General features: G+C 47.3%; 1 protein-coding gene across 1 annotated transcript in view; it reads right to left on the reverse strand.

Annotated features, from left to right (window-relative positions):
- LOC144151895 (glutamate receptor ionotropic, delta-1-like) overlaps positions 1 to 20,247 on the reverse strand; it is a 62,031-nt gene that overhangs the window by 2,036 nt on the left and 39,748 nt on the right. Inside the window, exons 10-13 of the mRNA XM_077683057.1 lie at positions 19,930 to 20,147; positions 16,725 to 16,848; positions 13,464 to 13,620; positions 7,115 to 7,403 (exon numbers count right to left, since the gene is read on the reverse strand). Coding sequence (XP_077539183.1) covers positions 7,115 to 7,403; positions 13,464 to 13,620; positions 16,725 to 16,848; positions 19,930 to 20,147 — 788 coding nt within the window. The remainder of the gene's footprint in view (positions 1 to 7,114; positions 7,404 to 13,463; positions 13,621 to 16,724; positions 16,849 to 19,929; positions 20,148 to 20,247) is intronic.

Raw genomic sequence — 20,247 nt, forward strand, 5'->3', positions numbered from 1 at the left:
CACTTTTGGTGTTTTAATGGACGTCAAGAAGTCCAGACTCCAATTCTACATCCCGTAAGATGTACACGGCCTCTTATAACTTAACTTAAACTTTCTTGCTCAAATAAAAATTTCTGCCATTCTCTCAATAAACTCCTGCGTTTTCTTTCATGGTTTACCAGTCCGTTGCCAGGCTCTCACACCATCCTTTGTAAACTGTTGACTATATGAGCATCTTGAGCTTCTATTCAGTACGTCTATGCTATCCTCGTCCCTTTCTGGTTCTAATCGCCAATTAGTTCTGAAGCGTAGTTTCAAACTTTATAAACCAACGTGTCGGTATATCACTAATTGCGAGTTTGTTTTCATCTCTTTCAGAAGGTTTCTTTGTTCTCTTCATAGATCTAGAAAATTCTAAAGAGGGGAACAGCGCAACACAGACGAAACACAAGAAGAAAGTGTCAACCACGAGCGCTGGTTGGGGTTGGGAATAGCAAATTCTGCTATTTCCCACCATGGGCTAGCTCCTCTTGACCTTGCTTTACACCTTAACGTTTCCACAACCTGATTTGGCAGTTAGAAATAAATTTATGTCATTTTTAGTTTTACAGTTGGGGCATTTTGATGTTCTCATGTTCTTCGTTGGCCTTCCTTTGCAGAAGAATGATTTCGTTATCCTTACTTGCCTTCTCAACCTGGACATCAGCTCAGCCCTTTACACTAACTATTCCAAAATTCCCTAATGTAGCTTAACCTACCGGTTTCTGTCCTATTTTTCCGCAGAAATCTCTTATCACTGTCATGTACATTGCTTTTTCTCTTATATTTGGAGATTCGACATCCTTATAACAATAATTACCAGCCTCATCCTCGTACCTAGTCGTTTGTGCATAGGCTTGCAATGCCTGTAACTTGCATCTCCTATTTAGCATCAGCCCAATGTTCGCGACACGCTCATGAATGACGTATATTCCCTCTACATTTCCTGCTTTTTCTGTGTGGATCAACAACACCCCTCCAAAACCCTTCGTGTCATGATAACAACGCCAACCCCTCACCTGCTCATTTGTAAACCGAAGCGTACCCCTGTTCTTCTAGCTCTCCTAATCCAATGACACCCTGTTTATTGTCTCAGAGTTTCCCTGTAACCGCAACTAAGCAACCCTTGCTCGAAACAGTTCTCATATTAAGTGCTGTTGGGATCAATGTTCTGGGACCTCCTGGCAGAACCGACATAGCCTTAGAACCCTTTGCTGTTGTTACGAATCGGCCCGCCGTCAGGCTTCGTTTTATCACTCCTCGGCTGTGCGGCGAAGCCTCCACTACGTGCGCCTTTCACGCAAACCCTCCCCACCCCGTGTCGGTGACTCATGTTCTCATGCTTGGACAAGCCTGGGTCTCCGTTTGAAACTTCGATGGCGTGCCGACGCAAAAGGCCCGGACGCGCTTCAAGGACACAGAGGCCCCGCGATCGCAGCGGAGTCCTCCTCTCTCCCCTCTCTGGGGCTCAGCGTGCGCCGCTGCTATCGACTGCCCACGAACTCTGGAAAGAGAGTTGTGTGTGTCTGCGACGTTCGTGGCGTGTGCACCAACTAGAGGGAACGCTGTTTTGACCGTTGGCGCTTTTGGGTATAAATACGAGCCGCCCAAGCGCTGTAGATCCTTTCCTGTTTGAGCAGTGAATCAATGCTTTCACTCTGCTCGAGTCCTGTACTGTTACCTCGCCCGTCGGGGCATTGTTCTTTGGCTTCGGATCACCTCTCGCTATGAAGTAAACAGTTACGTTAGTCTACGGCTTCTGGACTTCTTCACGGCTGCAACAGCGGCTGGCCGCTCGCTTTACACCACGATACCACACGTACGTATGTCGGAGGCGATGGAGCTCAGCTCGGGTCGGCCCACCCGGTCGCAACACTGTATTGCTGAATTAACGGCCGGATTCATCACCAACACAGCAAAGGGTGCTAAGAATCTCTACAAATCCTCAGCTCATCCCAACAATCGGCCGCTAAGCGCCAACTATGCAGAGTATCGACTGGAGGGGTGTAATCCCTTTCACCTGCGCTCTGTTGAACTCTTTCAACCTTTGTCCAGAACATTCGTTACATAGTAACAGCACGAGTATTTTGCTTCCCTCTACGACATTTTTTTCGCAAACTCATTTTTTCCACTCTACTTCCCACTTGCTTCACGAATGGTTTCAGGACTACTCCTACACAGGCGTAGCAAATTTTGCCTACTTCACGCTCCAGACATGATCTAACAAAACCAAGGCAGATAAATGGCCGGCTACTTTGCCGGACTAGGCCTGCCTGCTATCTCCACCGCCACGAAAAAACTACAGGGAGTCAAGGTGCAAGTTTTATTTATTCCTGAATTTCTCAAGATTTTAAATTTTCTAGGGCTAACTACACTTTAGGACTAACGTCTATATGACTACAATGTTTCTTGTTTTTGATGCGACCGCTTTACTTTTCAGATTTGAAGTGTTTATCTATAGCGCTTACTCAGTGATCTGTTTTCCGCAGATCGCCTCGAACTTCAGCTATAAAATTATCAACCCGAATGAAACCGGAATCTACGCGGACTCGCATATGCCTGATATTGAATAGTGCAACTAAGAGGTATTTATTTAAGTTACCCCGAACCCCTTCAAAAAGAATCTTTCAGTTCTGAAAACGGAAACAAAAACGAAAGCTAGTAAAAAATGAGAACAGCATTTTTAGTCGGCTATTTAAAAACTACGGTAAATATAAAACATGAAAAAATAAATTTAAAAAGCTTCGTTTTTTTCTTACAACACTACGTCGTAATGCGAAGGAAAGTTGACATTCACCATAAATGCAGTAATACGGATACAAAGTAAAGCTAACCAACTTTCTCGGAAATTTCACATTTGAACAAAAATCCTTTCCGGATGAATTTTTCATTTACTGCGAAGTTTTCGGAGTAGCTGTGTGGGTTTCCTTTTGTAGCCGTACGGCTGCATTTATGGTGGATGTCAAGTTTTTTTTTCGCAGAAATTTACTTCACCCAGGGCATTTCTTCTAATTCTGACCAATTAACACTTCGTAATGAATTAAGCCTCCTTCTCCTACTGCCTTTGCTAACCTTAGTTTGAATCCTGCTCATCCAAGATTCTTTTACTGTCGCTTCTGCCTTAACATTTGCTCGCCGGTTTTCGGAAACCAAGTGGAAACCTTTTTACTTCCGTGGTGCTTAATACTGGGCTGGCCAGCAGCAAGATGCTGAGTAAAATCGATGGCATAAAAACAATTTCTTAATTTACAATACCAGAGGAGTGAGAAGAATGTGTATTGGATCCGAAGAAAATAAACAGCGGAAATAAAAAATTTGTAACCATACCCACCAAGAACAGGGGCGCCAGCGAAGCTTGTCAAACCCTGTTAAACCATGCACCAATCACTTGCGTAATCCCTGTCAATCCAAATGCCCAAACTTTGCTTGCCGAACCCCTGCAGCAGCACCCCGTTGATTCGCCTGGCTTTTCAGTTGTCAAAAGTCAGGATAAGCTCGCCGAGCACGAGAACGCTCACGGGCCCGCTCCGGTCATTGTTCTTTAAAGGGACCATGCAGACAAAACACAAGTTTGGTTCATTCGAAAGATTGCCTCGTTAGAATCATACTGACAGCACTTTTACGGCACACTTCACTCAAATATGCTATATAATTAGCAAAAAAAAAAAAAAGGAATGGGTATGCGACCTTCTAGCTCATTTCCCGCAACATAACCTGTGATGTCATATGCGCAGCTGTGCGATTGACAGAGGCCGGCAAAAGCAAACGCGAAATATGCAGGGCTTATAAGCTTGCCGAACAAGCTATTTGCGCTTAAATGTAATGCCTATTCATTTTGCAGCAGTAAGAAGTATGGGGTAAACAATGCAAGTTAGGAAAATACACGTAAACAAAGAAGTACCAATGCGCACTGCTGTTGGTACCGGGTGCATATGCCTCTTTTAGCTGCACAGGAGCCCGCCGTTTTGGAGTTGTCTCACACGGAGCTGCCCGATTGGCGTAAGCAACGTTGTCTCACGTGACCCTGTTGGTCGAGCATAACTTTTGTTTCACGAAACGACTTATTTCTACCGTAGCAAAAATTAAAGTCGTTCCACTCAATGCGAAATCTGTCGGAAGTGCAGAGCTGTGATTCGCCATAATGGGTGGTGGCGCCGTTACCCGCTCACTTCTACCACCCATCACGCTCTTCGCCGCCCCGTCTCACTCCTCTCTTGACGAATATGCAATTCAAATTTCCCGCCTTTGCAGTGCTCGCGCGCCCCCTGCCTGAAACTGCGCCAGCGGGAGTTCTGTTCTTTTTGTGCTTGCTTTAATCCTGGAGCTGTTTTGCGCCATTTCGAACGCGTAGTTCGTTTCTTGCGCGGCTGGAGCCTTTCTGCGGCATTTCGTACGCGCCATTTTTTTTTGTGCGGCCACTTTTTCGTTTACTATCGTAAAAACCAACGCAACGAGCGTTCCCAACTAAATGAACGCGGGTCTGCCGGTTATATACGCAGATTTTGCCTGAAATGTACCCGCAGTTTCTTTGCGCTAAACAACGAGGAAATGTATGACAAGCGCCAGCGGTTCACGAGGCTCGAACGGTTATGGCTATTTAAACCGCGTGGTTTTCGAAGCCTCAGCGTGTCGCCTTGACGACGGTACACCAGGCTCTACTTGGGTCGTTATCTCGCTGCTCCGCCGTATTCCGGCAGTCGCTTGGCGTCGACCGTTAGCGAGCTACGACGAAAAGGCGAGCCGATAAAGTGCTAGGCACTTAAAACGAGCCAGGTGCATATACGGTGAAAAACAAAGCAACGGTGGCCAACGGTTCACAGCTAAGTATGGCAGCCGCCATCTGGGAGGACTGAAGGTAAGCAAGGCTGCAGAGCTTAATGACGCACTGGAAATTCGTTTGAATACCGGCCCTTCCGACTTCCTGACCGGCATCATGAAAACACACGATTTGGCGGGAGAATCAAAATTTTGACCTAAATTGATTAATTGCTCAGTGAGTACGGCATTGTTTGCTACCGGACAAGCGCTGGTGGCAATATAAAACACAAAATATTTCGAATGAAAGAAATGTATTTTGTCTGCGTGACCCCATTAAAGGGACCCTGCAACACTTGCCATCGACTACTAGTAATGTATTTTGGGATAAAGTCTATTGTCCCAGAAATCTCCTCCCGCAAGAATTATGAAAATCCGTTCACAATTAACGAAACTACGCGCGATGAGAAATCGCGCATAATCGTTCCCTCTCAACTCGACCGCGGGCAACGCGACGAAAGCTGCGCACTCTCTCCCGGAGAGGGGGGCGGCTCGCGGCGTTCTCTTCGGCGGCCTTCGATATATCACATGCCGGGTAGTTTTCGCCTTTTCTCCGCAACGCGGAGGGGCCTATTTCCGGTCTGGTGCCACAAAAAAGCAGGCATGGGTGCCTGCTCGCAAGTGCGCGCTCGGGCTGGTAGGGCGTTTTTGAAGCAATAAACGTTTGTAGTCGAGTGGTCCCGTTGAAAGGGAAGTATTGAGCTCATCACTCAAACTCCGCGCGCACTCAAAACACAAAAGAAACGGCAAAACTGTGCCTACAGGTTCAGGCATAGAAGAGGTTCGTACACAGCGATGACGACGACGGAAATGGGAGAATCTACCCGCGAAGTTGACCAGTGACAGCCGATCGGGCAGCCATGGCCTATGTGACGTCCCTCAGGCCATGCATAATAAGGACAACTGAAGAGAGAGCGGTTTGTTTTTCCGCGTCTTTCACATCGATTTGCGCGCTCACCGCTTCACGTGCACGTGTAATATTTGGCTCAGGTATTCCTGGCAGTGTAATCTAAACGTTGCGCAGGTTTACTTGAACTGTTCAAAGAGTGTTGCAGGGTCCCTTTAAGGGCTGGCCGTCTTCGGCGGAGCGGACCAAGCGCTGCCTATCCATGAAGGAGCTATCCCTGAATTGGCGAGAAAACAGCGCGCGCGGAGTGTGCCAACCTCCTTTTCCCTTCTCCGGAGGAAGGGAGAGACTGATTGGATGGGAATACAGTCAAACCCGGCTATAACGAACCCGGATAGAGCGAATTATGCTATATATCGAACAAAAATAATTCAGTTACGGAAATACATGGGAAACATATTCCTTATAACGAAGTTCACATCCGATATGTCGAACTCTGCGCGCCTAGAATGGCCACCGAAATGCGCGGTCTCGGAGCGGCGATTGAGATGTGGATTGGCCGCGACCACGGAGCAAGAGTTGCGACTTAGACATTGCGCCTCACATGGAGCGGCATGCCGCCCGACACTTTCCGTAACTGTTTCCGACGCGCGGGACTCGCGACGGAACCCGCCCTGTCAGCGAGTCCGGACCAAGACAGCAGCATCGGTGAACTGTGGGAAGAGCTCCCCCACATTCCCGATTATGTCGCGAGTGAAAGCCATCCGACGCTTATAATGAAGCGCTTTCGGCTGTCAGTGTGCTCCGCCAATGCTTCTTAGATTTTGGAGGACGCGGACTCGAACTGGTGCAAATAATGTTTCGTGTAGAGAATGCTATGCTAGTTGAAGCCGCCAAAACGAAAGTGAAAACGAAAATCACCGCTTTTTTTCTTTGCAAAGTAGGCAGTTCAGGCGGAAAGTAGCTTTAATACTTGCAAATAAATGGATTATTTTGGGTACGGTCACGGCTACTTTACTCTGTTCGTTTTTGCACGCGGGGATGGTGGAGTTGAGGATGGGGAGGGGGGCTCCCGCGGATTGCGAACTTGTAACGATAAGTTCGTTATAGGCGGGTTCGGCTATATCGAACTATTGGATATATCGAACTAATCGCGGTGCATATTGCAATTCGCTATAAACGGGTTTGACTGTATGGCGTGATTCGACGCGCCTCTTGTGGGGCAGCCGCCAGCTGAGGGGTAAGGAGGACCACCTCTGGGCGAGGACGCGGGGAAGGTGGGAGGAGGAGGATTTTGGGGGGCGGCACCGGAAACACCGACGGCGACCCGAGTTGCCAATACAAGCTTCTCTGGAAATTTTTTGACAATGATCCCTAGATTTAAACGGTCTTGTTCCTAAAAAACTCCGTGAAGCCCAGCACGGTGTGTCTTACCTTGGTCCTGCTCAGGGCCGGCCACGTTACGGCCGGGGTAGGGGACGTCAGCTTCCGGGCCCTGCATCGGGTGCGTGCCCAGTGGGCGACGAACTCGATGGGCACGAGCATCGAGGAGGCGGCGGTGCCCAGCAGCAGCAGGAGGAAGGCGCTCTCGAGCTCGGATAGGCCGATGGGCTTGGTGAGGACGCCCACCTCGGCGTCGTAGTTGCGGATGCAGGGGTGCTGCTTCTCCTGGTGGTCGGTCAGCATGAAGCGGTGGTTGCCCGTGGTGCGGAGCTTCATAAGGCTGCAACCATAGAGTTTCTCACTAGCTTACCTAGGGGGAATCTGGCGCTAGTGTGTATACGTGACTCTATGAAAGCGCTCCCTGTTTCCATGGGTGCCGCCATGCCGTGTAGTTCGGCCAGAAGACTGGCGCGGCATGGCCGGCGACGACTTTGCGGCTACGCAAATTGAGTTTTTGTTAAAAAAATGGCTGCCAAAAGTGCTGCTGTTAACAACTTTTACTTTGTATAAAATACAGTGTTAGGGTGTTAGGAAGAAGAAGGAAGAAGAAAGGACGGAAAGGCCGGGAGGTTAACCAGGTGTGGAGCCCGGTTTGCTACCCTGCACGGGGGGAGGGGGGTGGGGGGTAAAAGAGAGGGCGGGTTGAAGAGGAAGAGATAGGGGTGTGAAGGCGCGCACTCAAGTTCCGTTTCGGGCGCTATAGTCCTTCGTGCAAGTTCGTTTCGCTCAGGAAACGTAAAAGGGCTTAGGTTGACAAATAAATTAGACTGTTAAGAGAGAGAAAAAAGCTGGAGTCCCGCATTTTTCTCCCGCCATCAGATACAGCGGGGCGATCCCGGATATATTTATGAATTATTACACACTCGAAACAAGACGGTGTCTTTGCTCTTTTGTAATATTTAGTTGAAAATATTTTATTTAGATTGTCTTAAACTTAGTCGATGCTTCCTGTGAATACTGCATTATTATCGTCTTCGCCACTCGTTAGCAGGCGAAGCAAATGTAATATCTAGAGAAGCCAAAGTGGCATCTCGTCACGTTGTATTTATTTGTTTTGTCCAAGCAGATATAAATAGACCTAGACGGGAAGCCTATTACCGCATTTAAGTCTTCAAGCGCGCCCGCAAAGCATTATGAAATTGCATTGATAATTTTAATGGCAAATAAATAACTACTTGTCGAGTCGGCATGTATGTTGCCTCATTGCATCTTTCTAAGGCAGTGCATGCTTCAAAGGATAACCACATGCAGCGACGTCGGCAAGCGACGCGCAAACCGTATCTCAATAGGCACAGCAAACGGCTAGTGTGGGCGACAGCGACGAGCGAAAACGTTTGTACACAGGTGGCCGGGGTCGTCGCCATTACTCGCTTGTTGCTAACAAGAAGCAGCCCACAACTGAGCGGCAGCAAAGATTGACGACGACGGAGGACATTGGCGGTAGTGTATTAATTTCTTTCGCTTGTCGCTATCGCCCACACTATCTGCCTGTTGTACCCGCTAACTAACTTTTTTCGCGTCACTTGTCGCCGTCGCTGCAGGTGGTTACTACTTCATCTTAATAAACTCCCCGCTAATGCAAGAACAGGGGGTTAGGTGCTAATGACGTTGTTATTGAGACTTTTCTGGGATCGCCATTGAATGCCATGGAGTGTCATGTCGAAACGCATGCCGAAAAGAGAATTAACAAACAGTTCAGAGCCGATAAGTCAAATCCATAGCACTTCGCCACTTACTGCCAATCCGATTCTCACGGTACCCACAATTCCCGTGGTGACATGTGATCGCAGCGACACTTTTCCACTCTAGGTAATATTGAGAAACTCGATGGCTGCAACGACGCACGCGTCGGGAAGAAAAAAGGAGATTTTCTAAGGGCGAAGCGTGGCCGACTCGTGGCTTCAAAAAAAGAGGGAAACATTTTGGCCGAGTTATCCCGAAAAAAAAATCAAATATACCAACCATTTGGTGCCCGTTCGCCTGACTGTCTATGTGTGAGCCCCTGAGATCCCGCAGAATAAAAACGCAGCAAGCGTACGAATGCAGTGAAAGCATATCTGTGCATTGTTTTTGCGTTCACATGTATTATTTACTAATGTAGAAATGACGCAGAGATTCTCAAGCATGCTGCACGTTGTGTAACAGGAACCTAAACAGAAATACCTCATGTATGCCGTTGAGTTCAATTCTTCCAAAATACCCAGCGCGCAAAATATTTTTGAGGCACGTATGAACTAAAAGCTGCGCTTTTGTATAGCTTTCACGCAAAGCGCCTTTAAAGGCGGCAGGCAGACCAACGGCATGTTGTTCTTTTAGTGGTTCGATGGTCGAAAGGACAAGTATTTTATTTACGCGAATACATCAAAAGACGGGCAACAGAGTGGATTTCCAGAGATGGGTCTGGAAGGGGAAGGCCACTAACACGATGGAGGGGTGAAATACGAAACTGGGGGTAAACTGTGGACTCGACCGGCGCAGGACAGGAGCGCTTGGAGGTCAATGGGAGAGGCCGTCGTCATGGGGTGGACCTGAGCAGGCTGCTGCCGATGGTGATCAAAAGACGGACAGCCACATGTTCTTCCTGGATGAACTAAGTGCACCATAATAGACATTAACTTAACGGGTACGCGATAACGGAGCTCCTTGAATGCTCATCAGGATTTGGTGACGGAGTGATCATGGCCAAGGAAAGACCTTAACCTCCAATGCCTGAGCTCGGTGGCCTTTCCGCTCCCCGTCTGCTATTCAGGGTAAGCCTAGTTTGCGCGAGACGAGTGGCTGAGACCTTGGCCGCGTATATAGAGTGGACTGAGAGGTTCACACTGCCCGGATGTTACAGGCGGAAAGCGAGCAAAGTTCGGTTGGATAATATACGTACCGAAATCTCTAACGTACAACGCCCATAGTTTTCTGGCTGGTTCTTCCTGAACTCATTTCCGATATGCAAATTGATTGTAAGGTTTAGCGCGCTGACGCAACGCAGGCGATGAAACGCGCTGTAGCGGAGGGCTTCGAATGAATTTCGACCACCTTGGGATCTTTAAAGTGTGCCAAAATCTTGTACACACGGCCGTTTTTGCTTTTCGCCGCCATCAGAAAAGCGGCCGTCGCGGCAGGGAATCCAACGCGCCTCCTCGTGCTCATTCTAATACGCAGGCGTGGTAACTCGTGAAGCACGCTCTATGACCACATCTTGCAACGCCCAGGTAGCGCCGTGATGGCCTGCTAACTCCACCTGCTGTATGGGGCGGCGAAGTAACGGAAATGCTGAAAATTGGTTCGCCTGGGCGAAATTTTGAGGCTGCTGCGTGGAAAAGTTTGTGGTTTTTATTCACACGGCCATTTACGTGTACACTTAAAAACAGTGGGAAGTTCTATTTGCAATACCTTTGGAGTTACACGAATTTAGCAAAATTCCCCTCGCGTTAGCCCGAAGAAAATGCCTTGCACCGCGAAGTTAAATCGCCCAGAAACCTAGACAGGCACAACAGCCAATGCATTTTATATATATGGGTCATTCCATGCCAAACGTTACACCCCTAAAGTCGACCATCCCGAATTTCTCCTGTAAAAATTGTTGCTCATCGTTGGATGGCCCACAATGCTCCAGCAAAGTATTTTTTTTTCAAACATTTTTTTCTTTTTGACCGGGTCTTTTATCCCTAGAGGCTAGAGCAAAGTTAGGTCTGTAAAAAATTAATAAAAGATCATGTCTTTTTCAATCACCACTATTTTTGCATAGGAGTCATGTCAAGGCCCTGCACTGCCTCATGACAAACTTTTAAAAGGCTTTTGCTTTTTTTTTTTGATGCAATGGTGAAGCGTCGGGATACAAATTCAGAATGATTTATCTGGTAATTGATTTCTCTGCACGAACTGTTCAGATTAAACTTTCCAAAATAAATTGCGATGACTAATACCAGAGAATGTCTTCCTTGTATTTGATATTTCTACTAGGAGCACAACAATGTGCCATTTAGGGGTGAATATTGGCCGGACAGCAGATTTTCCGTATTTGACGATTGTTTTCTCGCATATTTGTGCTTTTTTCAGTGAATGTATTTTTAACAAATTGCGCAAAATGGCGAACTTTAGAAAAAAATGCTTTATTATCCTAAACAGTGTGCTTGTATGTGCCAAAAAAAGTTTAAAAATGCGCAACATTGTGTATTTCCTGAATGGCGTAACGAGTGCAAAAAAATATTTTTTTCTCAATAAAACATTGGACAGTCAAGGGCCTTAACATGATGTCCATGAAAAATGGTGACAACTGAACCAGAAGTGTTTTTCTATGAATGTTTTGGCAGAACTATCTTTGCTTTAAGCCCTGGAGATAAAAGGGCGGCTACAAAAAGAAAGAAAGTTCATGCAAAAATAGTTTTGAGGGAGCATTGTGGGACATGCAAGGATGAGTTACAATTTTACTAAAGAAATCCGTGATGGTGACTTTAAGGCTGGAACGTTCGTCATGGAATGAAGCAGATGTGTCTTCCCAAAAAAGCGAGTACTCATGAGGCAATAATTTATTCTCTTAAAGCATACACGAAGAAACGGGACGACATCCAAACGCAAAGTTACCCTTGCCCCTTGCACGTACTTCTCTTTCCCCATCGTCATATAGCCGCGTATGCACTGGGGGACCTCGTAACCGAGAAGCTACGACGTCGGGATAGAAACCTGAAGCGGGTTCCCTAAGAAACCCTCGCCGTCTACTTGCGGTGTGAATACGGTACCTCTACGTGCTCATGAAGAGCAGCCATTCGGAGGGTCACGCTTTCCAACTCCCTTTGGGGAATAATAAAAAACGGTGGTTGATTCCTCTGTCATAGGAATCAGAAAACACGAAAGTGATATGTGCAGCGAAATCTGCCGCCGAGCATGATTTGCGGGTCGGCGGCTGTCTTGTAGCTGTGCTTGGGGAGCGACGTCCTGTTGGCGGGGCGCTTTGGGAAAGGTGGACTGGCGTCATTTCCGTGACGGATATGATGTCAGTGAAATCTTGGGGTACCACGGCATAAAACACTTTTGTGTTAAAATATAAAACCCGAAAACGAAAAACCCTAAGTATAACGTATTCTTTAGTACTTAAGGTTGCTTCCCCGCAAGAAGACCCTATTTGCAGGGGTGCACCCTTTACAGGCCGCTTGCTTCGTTGTACTGGCATTACTTCCGCCACGGATAGGACGCCAGCGAAATCTCCGTGTATCCGGCAATAAAACACTTTCGTGTCAAAAAACGTGAACTTAACTATGTGCAGCACACCAGAAAACTGCAACCCCTCTTGCACTGGTCGTCTCCACCCCAATCAACTCGGCGACTTTCTGTTTTTTTGAAGCCGCACGTGGTTTGATTATATTTGTGTGTAGTTGACGGGTGTGCATGCTTTGAAGTACACGCTGGACGGCCACCTGAACGATTTTTATTGATTGATTGTGGGGTTTAACGCGCCGACGCAACGTAGGCGATGAGGCGCGCCGTAGTGGAGGGCTCCGGATTAATTTTGACCACCTGGGGATCTTTAACGTGCGCCGAAATCTCGTACACACGGGCGTTTTTGCTTTTCGCCTCCATCAGAAAAGCGGCCGCCGCGGCCGGGAATCGAACCCGCGACCTCGTGCTCAGCAGCGCAACGCCTTAGCCACTGAGCCACCGCGGCGGGTCTGAACGATTTGTTGAGCAGGAAGCTTTATAAGGCAACATCTACTCTAACGCGTTTGTGACTAACGTATGTGTACAAATACTGAGTCCTTGAAACGTCCGAGTGCCACTCTCCCCACATCGTTTGCTTTATATGTGCTAGGGGAGGCAGGAAGTCTGGTCTTCTGGGCGCCTGCCATATGTGCACATTTTATGCAACGAGCACCAAACCACCCTTTGTCCCATAACACACGCGAATGAAAGCCGCGATGGTGTTGCCCATCGAAGCGAAGGCCCGGACTACGGCTGCCGAAGCAATAACATTTTCTCTTTCTCCCTCTCCAGAGGAACTTACGGTGCGGTGAATGGAGGAACGTATTCATGGGCTAAGGAAAAGTATTACACCATTGGTTCATATTTGTATAAAAATTATGGTAATTATTATTTTTAATTATAATTCATGCCAGAGAAGCTATATGGCAAGCGAAACGCTGAATTTTAGCATTACATTCATGTAATCATCCCTGAACTTTTTGATGCCGTCCCAGCGCCCTTCGTTTAGGGACTATCTCTGTATATCGGTTTAACAAGTCTGGTTTTTTAAGGAACCACAGTTCACAGAATCACTTTTGATAGCGGCCAGCAGGACGTGCTTCCGTTGCACATTCTGAAAGCCATGCAAAGAGAGTAGCGCAAAACGCACACGTCGTCAAGTGCCTGGATGAATGGACTGCCCTTTCGGGTTCCGATGGTGATGGTGATGTCGAAAGCGACGTCGTTGAGGATTGTGATTCGACATTTTTTGCATCCATGCTTCCGGTGGTCAGCCATGACAAGAGCACGAAGGTACATCACGTCCCCTGCGTCACATCAAATCGACCAAATTATTGACTTATTTCCGAGAAGAAAAGAACTACCGTCTTTTTTTTTAATGTTATGATCAGGCGGTTCTTACGTGCGTGGCGAAGCGATAATCTTTAGCAGCGTTACTCAGTCAGAATCATCTTACCATGGCATGAACGCCACTACGTCATGTTCTTGTGGTTTGGGGGAAAGGGAAAAAAGGAAGTGCACTGCGACAGGGAGCTCACCAACATGCCTTCCAGTCAGGGGAGGGTTTGTAGAGGGGGTAAAAAAGAAGAGTAGAAAGAGAAAAGCAACAATAAAATATTCGGACAAGTCAGTCCTGTCACATAAGTCATTAGAGAGTTTTAGCATAGCGGGTACCGTCAGCTAACTCTACGGCGACGGGTAGCGGGGCCCGACTGGGCAGGTGCATATTCTTTTTGGTAGGGTGGAATAGTTCTGCGGGCCGGCCTTCGCTATGCCCCCGCATTCGCTCCGCTGAGGGGCAACCTTCTCGCTCTCCCTGCGCGCGTCTGCGCAGTCGGGTCCCGGTAACCCGCTACCGTAGCGTAAGCCTACGTTAGCCGCTATGCTAAAACTCTCTATTACAGCCGATGCGTGAGGACAGACGTCTCACGACGGGGAGCAGCTGGCCGAAGAGTTCCCGTTGGCATCGCAACTCGGATAAAAAAAAACAATTACTGACTGCCGAAGTTTCCTTGCTTGAAGTAAGCATCCCAACTAAGCAAACTGAGATCTGAATAAATTAACAATGGAGGCCGAAGGAGTCATTGCTACGCCCAGTAATGTCTGGTACTGAAGGGCCTCCTGCCCACACTACGGACGCCACGTGTGCTACCGGCCACCGAAGTTTTTTAGCAGCTTTTTCAGTGTTTCAACTAAGTTGATCAGGTGGTTAAAATTGTTCGGTAGCATTATTGATTACTTTTCCTTCCATAAAATAACATGTTCGGCCTGGTTAGTTAACCATGCTTATTCGAAATGTTCCGCACATTCACTTACCTGTAGGCGTCTGTCTATTACAAAGAGCTAGATGGAAAAAGCTTTATACAAGGGCTCATCAATGGGCATCTTGTGGCTTCCTCCTTCGTGAGACCAGGGACTTGCAAAGTGGTTGTTATTGCTGCGTACATATTGATCCTTCAAGATACTGAAGCCCCTGAAATGCTTTTCACGCATGCAGTGCGTACACCAGGAATTCATGGGTACGAGATACAATGCCCAGTAAAGAGGGGCGTTAATACTGACATCGCAGCACACTTGCCTAAATACTTACGCAGGATGACAAGTGTTTTCAAATATTCCAGAAAACATGTTCTTTCACGGATGTTTGCTTTCCGCCCCATCCTAGCACCCCCCCTCCCCCTCCCTCCCCCCCTTCCCTCCCAAGCCAAATAACGACGCTACTCCTTTTTTTGCTGACAGCTGTAGGAGCTATTATTCGTCTTCTGGTGGAACCAGTACACATCCAGTTGCGCACGTCGGATAGAAAATTCCCCGCTAAAGGAGCAGGATCACCGAAATTGGCACGAAGTCTAGTTGTGACGTCATTTATGGTGAACCTCTAGATTTTGAAGTAATTGTTATGGCGCCAGCACTGTGTCAACAGTTTGCAACAGCCCCCTGTCGGCTAACGGACTGTTCTCACCCAGGTGAGATTGCTATCACCTTGCACTTAGCTTGTCGTTGGTTTGCGTCGTCCTCTGGCTCACATTCGAGACTGACGCCCCACCGAAAGCTCAGCTCAGGGGGTCAGTCAATGCTGACCGCTTATAATGCAAAAGCCGTTAGTATCTGTACGCCATTGCCGGAAAACAAGGAAGACGATTCGAAGGAATGAAGGAGCGCTCACTGAAGTTTGCCCAGCGGTGGGACAGACCCCCGTTTTTCAGTGCCTTGTGCGTTTCAAGCAGTACAGTAGACACTTCCGGGCACTATTGGTAGAAAAACTTTAATGGGGTCTTTAATATATATCACAAGCCGATTTGAAGCCCTAGCCATGCGCTACGGACCGAAGAATAGTTTACCTTGTTTCAGATTGGCTCAGAAGTTCCACGATAATGCCGTGACTGCCTACGAGGCGCACACCTGTTTAAACACGTTGGAGGAACACGTTCAGGCATTTGCGAACATTTACGTACTTTCTCTAGCGGCGCTATTTTCACACCAGCCGCCGAAATATCTCTTTCTTTTACGGCGTGACCGTTTTACCGACAGCCTTTTTATTGGCGGTAATGTGAATTTACTACATTCACGGAAATTGCAACTTTCTGGCAGTTGCAAGTAAAGATTCACTGATAAATTTGCGCGCATGCTGTTGTAACGCACGAGCATGAACAAAATACAGCATAGTCCTCTTATAGCGAACCCGGTTTTAAGAAAATTCCGGCTATAACGAACAAATCTTCGTTTCCTGTCACCATTTGTACACATAGATTTCATTTCCAGATGTAGCGGAAAGGGGATACAGCGAACTGATTCCTGTTTCCCGATGCGTTCGTTATAAGCGGGCTGTACTGAATAGCACTAACCGGACACACAAAGTATGGAAGGCAAATAATTATTCATGTTCTGTGTCCAGTTAGCGCTATATTTCGTGAGGCATAATGTACCAACAAGCCAAACGGAACATTTTCATGAACGACTGGATCTTGTCGCCTGGTGCATTCACATAGCCGGATTGCAGGCCGGACTCACAAATATGTGTCAGCATGGGCATTTCATTTATCCATTCTCTCTTTTCCATTTGCATTGTCAGAGCACTACACCTGCCTTAATACGAGGTACCCACTTCAGCAGGATAGAAACCGGTAAATTTGTTATTTTGTCATTACTAAACAGCGCAACAAAAACACGGACTATAGCTGAGGCCCAATACTGCACTTTGTTATTTTGATCTGGTCTTGTCGGAATGAAAGTTCGTAGGGTGGTGAACGGAGCCGTAAGTATGCATTCAGCAGAGTTTGCTTCAGTTTCGAAGGGAAATTAACTTGTTTGCGACAGAAATTTGCTGAGAGGTGTTTGACAGCCTTTAGGCAATGAATCTAATGTATGCTTGATAAATCAGAGTACACGAAGCCAGTGTGGTGGTGCTTACCAATCAGTATGCCCTTCCCGGCTGCCACAGGATCGAGGGCATCGCTGACCACATTCATGATGCTGGCCCCGCGCCCACGCTCCAACCGTTTCCTCAGGTCTACGATCTCCTCGTTCATCGACTTCTGCGGAAATATTGTTGGCGAACGAAAGAGACAAAGTCAAATGCACACTCTACTGCAGTGACGTAGCCAGGGGGGAACACCCAACCCGTGCCCACCCCCCACCGAAAATTTTCATGCCAGTTTTGCGTGTGGTTAAATCGCCCGAATAACCATCTGAAGTCGTCCGCAGGCACGGAACCTGAATTTTTAAGAAGAAGAAGAAGAAGAAGAAGACTTTATTTTTCAGCAGACGTTGTTACAATGCCTGCTGACGGCGCAGGAGCTAAAGGCATTGGGTGCCTGACGAGGGCTCCTGACCCTCTGGAGTTCACAACCGAGGGGTTCACAGCAGAGGACATGTTCAAATCAAATATGCGTGCTTAGCAATAATATTTAGCAATACAGAGACAAAAAAATAAGTAAATTAAGAAAAATCCAAAACATCGTACATTTCCAATTATGAGAATTCCAAGTTATACAATATACATAAAACTTTTTTCTGCAATACCTGTTACCAGCAGATACAATAGAACACGACACATTTCTTGACTGATAGTTCGTTATGTCTATAAAAAACACGTCTACACACAATACAGTTTAAATTCCTTAGAATGAGACACGCCTAGTGATTGCCATATCTCACTTTCTTTTCTATAAACATCACCTTGGTTTCAGTCTTAAATACGGTTGCACTATTGTTAAATTTTAAATTATCCCCTAGGATGTTCAAGACATGTGGTACTTGATAAGTGGCCGATTGTTTGCCGTAATTATTCCAAGTTTTACGTGTAAGTCTTATTGGGCGCTGTACACAGTATAAGGACAGCTCGTTTATTCAAAACTTAAAACAACGACTAGGCCAATGTCTGATCTCCATGGCCGCGCCAAATGCTGTACATGTTGTAGGATTGAGAGTGGTAAAAGTGGGTGGGTACTTTCCCCATGCAATACCAAAACCGGTGACGAGAGACACTAACCGGCCTTTGTCTTCTCGTTTCGCCCAGGTAGCATGCAATCTCCATCCTAAACAGCGCTTAACAAAACGACGACGAGAAGAAGGGACACAAGACGGCGCTGACTCTCAACTAAAACTTCAATCGGAAGAAAGCACACACATATATACGATCATACACCACACGTGTCAGTAAACGTCATCACTGCGCAGCAGTGCGTCAATCTTATCGTGGCCTACTTCCCCCAAACAAAACACAACCTAAGGCACGTCTTCGACATGAAGGCAAATTTCTTATCATACAGTGTCACAGAAGCATGACTAATGCACTTCTTTTCACTTTTTCTTATATGGAACGCCTCTACCAACTCTCTTGTCAAGCCGTCATTGTGGCGCCAAAGAATACTCGTGTCCTTATACACTGGGTTGCATTTTTCTTGACCGCTTTCCTCGTTGGCCTTGCAGTGACGAGTGACATGTGCAAAAGGATTATTCTTGAGTGAAGCACGGTGCTCCATCAGCCGTACATTGACGCACCTGACTGATTGGCCGATGTACACATCACCACATCAAAACGGCAAAGAGTACACTATGCCCGTCGAGCAGGGAACAAAAGGTGACACATGTTTCGCACTGCACTCGGTGCCAGATTTCTGTCTTGACAGCTTGTTTCTGTCTTGACCATTTTACATATTCGCCCAAGTTTATTCGGGGCCGAAAACACAACGCGAACCCCGTAACGACCGGCTACATTTTTCAGGCCATGTGAGACACGATGCATGTAGGGAATAACAGCGATCCGGTTTCTTTCAACCCAACGGCCAGCTTCACATCCCGCGGACGAATTCACAGCTTTAAGTACCTTCTGTGCACTCCTGGCATTATTTGCTGAGGAAAATCAGCCGAGTTAAGCCGGGTGATTTGGGCATCAAAACTACTGCCAATGTTATGCATACAAGACTTAAAAACGGCCGACATTAGCACAGAAAAGGCAGTCCCACATTTAACCAGTTTGGAGTGCCCAGAGCTGTAAGTCAAAAGCGGTTTGGCAGACCTAGGGCATACATGCCCTGGTTCCAAAGACAAACGCAAATCCAGGAACTGTAGCTGACCGCCTCTCGGAAGCTCACATGTAAACCGAAGTCCCAGGGAGCATTCCTTAAACAACTTTAAGACATCAACCACTCGGCGAGACACATCGCCGATATCAACAAAGATCAGGAAATCGTCAACATATCTGACTACCTTCATAGCCAACCCACACAGGTTCTGCTCAGTACGTCTGTCAATCTCACTGAGGAAAATATTGCTAAGACAAGGGGCTACCCTAGAATCAGTACATATCCCGTTTTTTTTGCATATGTAAGCCCTCCTCCCACTCCACAAAGGTTGACTTCAAGTAGAAAGACAGCATTTCCAGAAAACCGCTCACCGCTACCACACAATTGTTAATGAACTTCATTTCATCATTTCCCTCTGTGATGCACCGCTTAACACTGTTCATTAATTCACCATGAGGAATGGAATAGTACAAATTTTCGACATCGATACTGAAAATTTGACACGTGCCTGGATTGTCCGTTCTCAAAAAATCTACAAGGTACTCCGAGTTAGCGATCATAAACGGATCATGATGGCGTAGGGAGTCCAGGTGTCTCTGCAGATATCCCGACACCGCCCTCTGCCATTGGGTACACTCCGAAACAATTGCGCGAAAAGGTACTTCGGGCTTATGTGTTTTTGCCGAGAAGAACAGTTCCAGAGTTTGGCCCTTCTGGTGTTTTACAGCGCCTGCAAGACGCTCAAGATTCGCGCAGTTTTACCACCCTTAAAAATGCAGTACCAACTAGCCCAACAACACGCTGTACTAAGCCTACATGGTGCTCAACGAGGGTGTTCAGGAGGGCATAAAGGCCTTAAACGAAGTACGGCGGAAGGGAGAGGGAGAAAAGGAGAGGGGAAAAGAGAGCAAACGTTTACGTGCTCCCCATTATACATTAAGGTTTCCTCTAAAACGCCCCTAATGATTCCGTTGCGCTGGACAGCGTTGCCATGTCTGATAACTGGTATTAGGTGTTGTAATTTTAATGATGGTACTTCAATGTGTAAGGCGAATACTCTGCGGATAGAAAAGACCGACGAGCACACACCCGAACCATGTCCTCGACTCCAGTGCCGCCCGGGAGGTAGATGTGCACGTCTTCCCTCTGCAGAGCCTCGCGGAAGGAGGCGACCACCCAGCGGGGTACTGGCACCGACAGGAAGGCGACCAGGGTGCTGCTATAGCAGGACATCACCAGCACCACGTAGATCCACCATGCGCCGACCACCAGGCGGGAAGAAGTGCCGACCGGGAGGTGAACGCCGCCTGTCACCATACGCGGAAAAGAATTCTTTGTATGGTCCCTCAGCGGCTGTTTCGGGTGCTCAGAAACGAAAGTAGCTTAATGCCCATGTTACACGGCTGT

This window comes from Haemaphysalis longicornis, unplaced genomic scaffold (assembly GCF_048455015.1).
Source record: "Haemaphysalis longicornis isolate Haplotype H1 unplaced genomic scaffold, Haemaphysalis longicornis Haplotype H1 scaffold_9, whole genome shotgun sequence".
NCBI lineage: Eukaryota > Metazoa > Arthropoda > Arachnida > Ixodida > Ixodidae > Haemaphysalis > Haemaphysalis longicornis.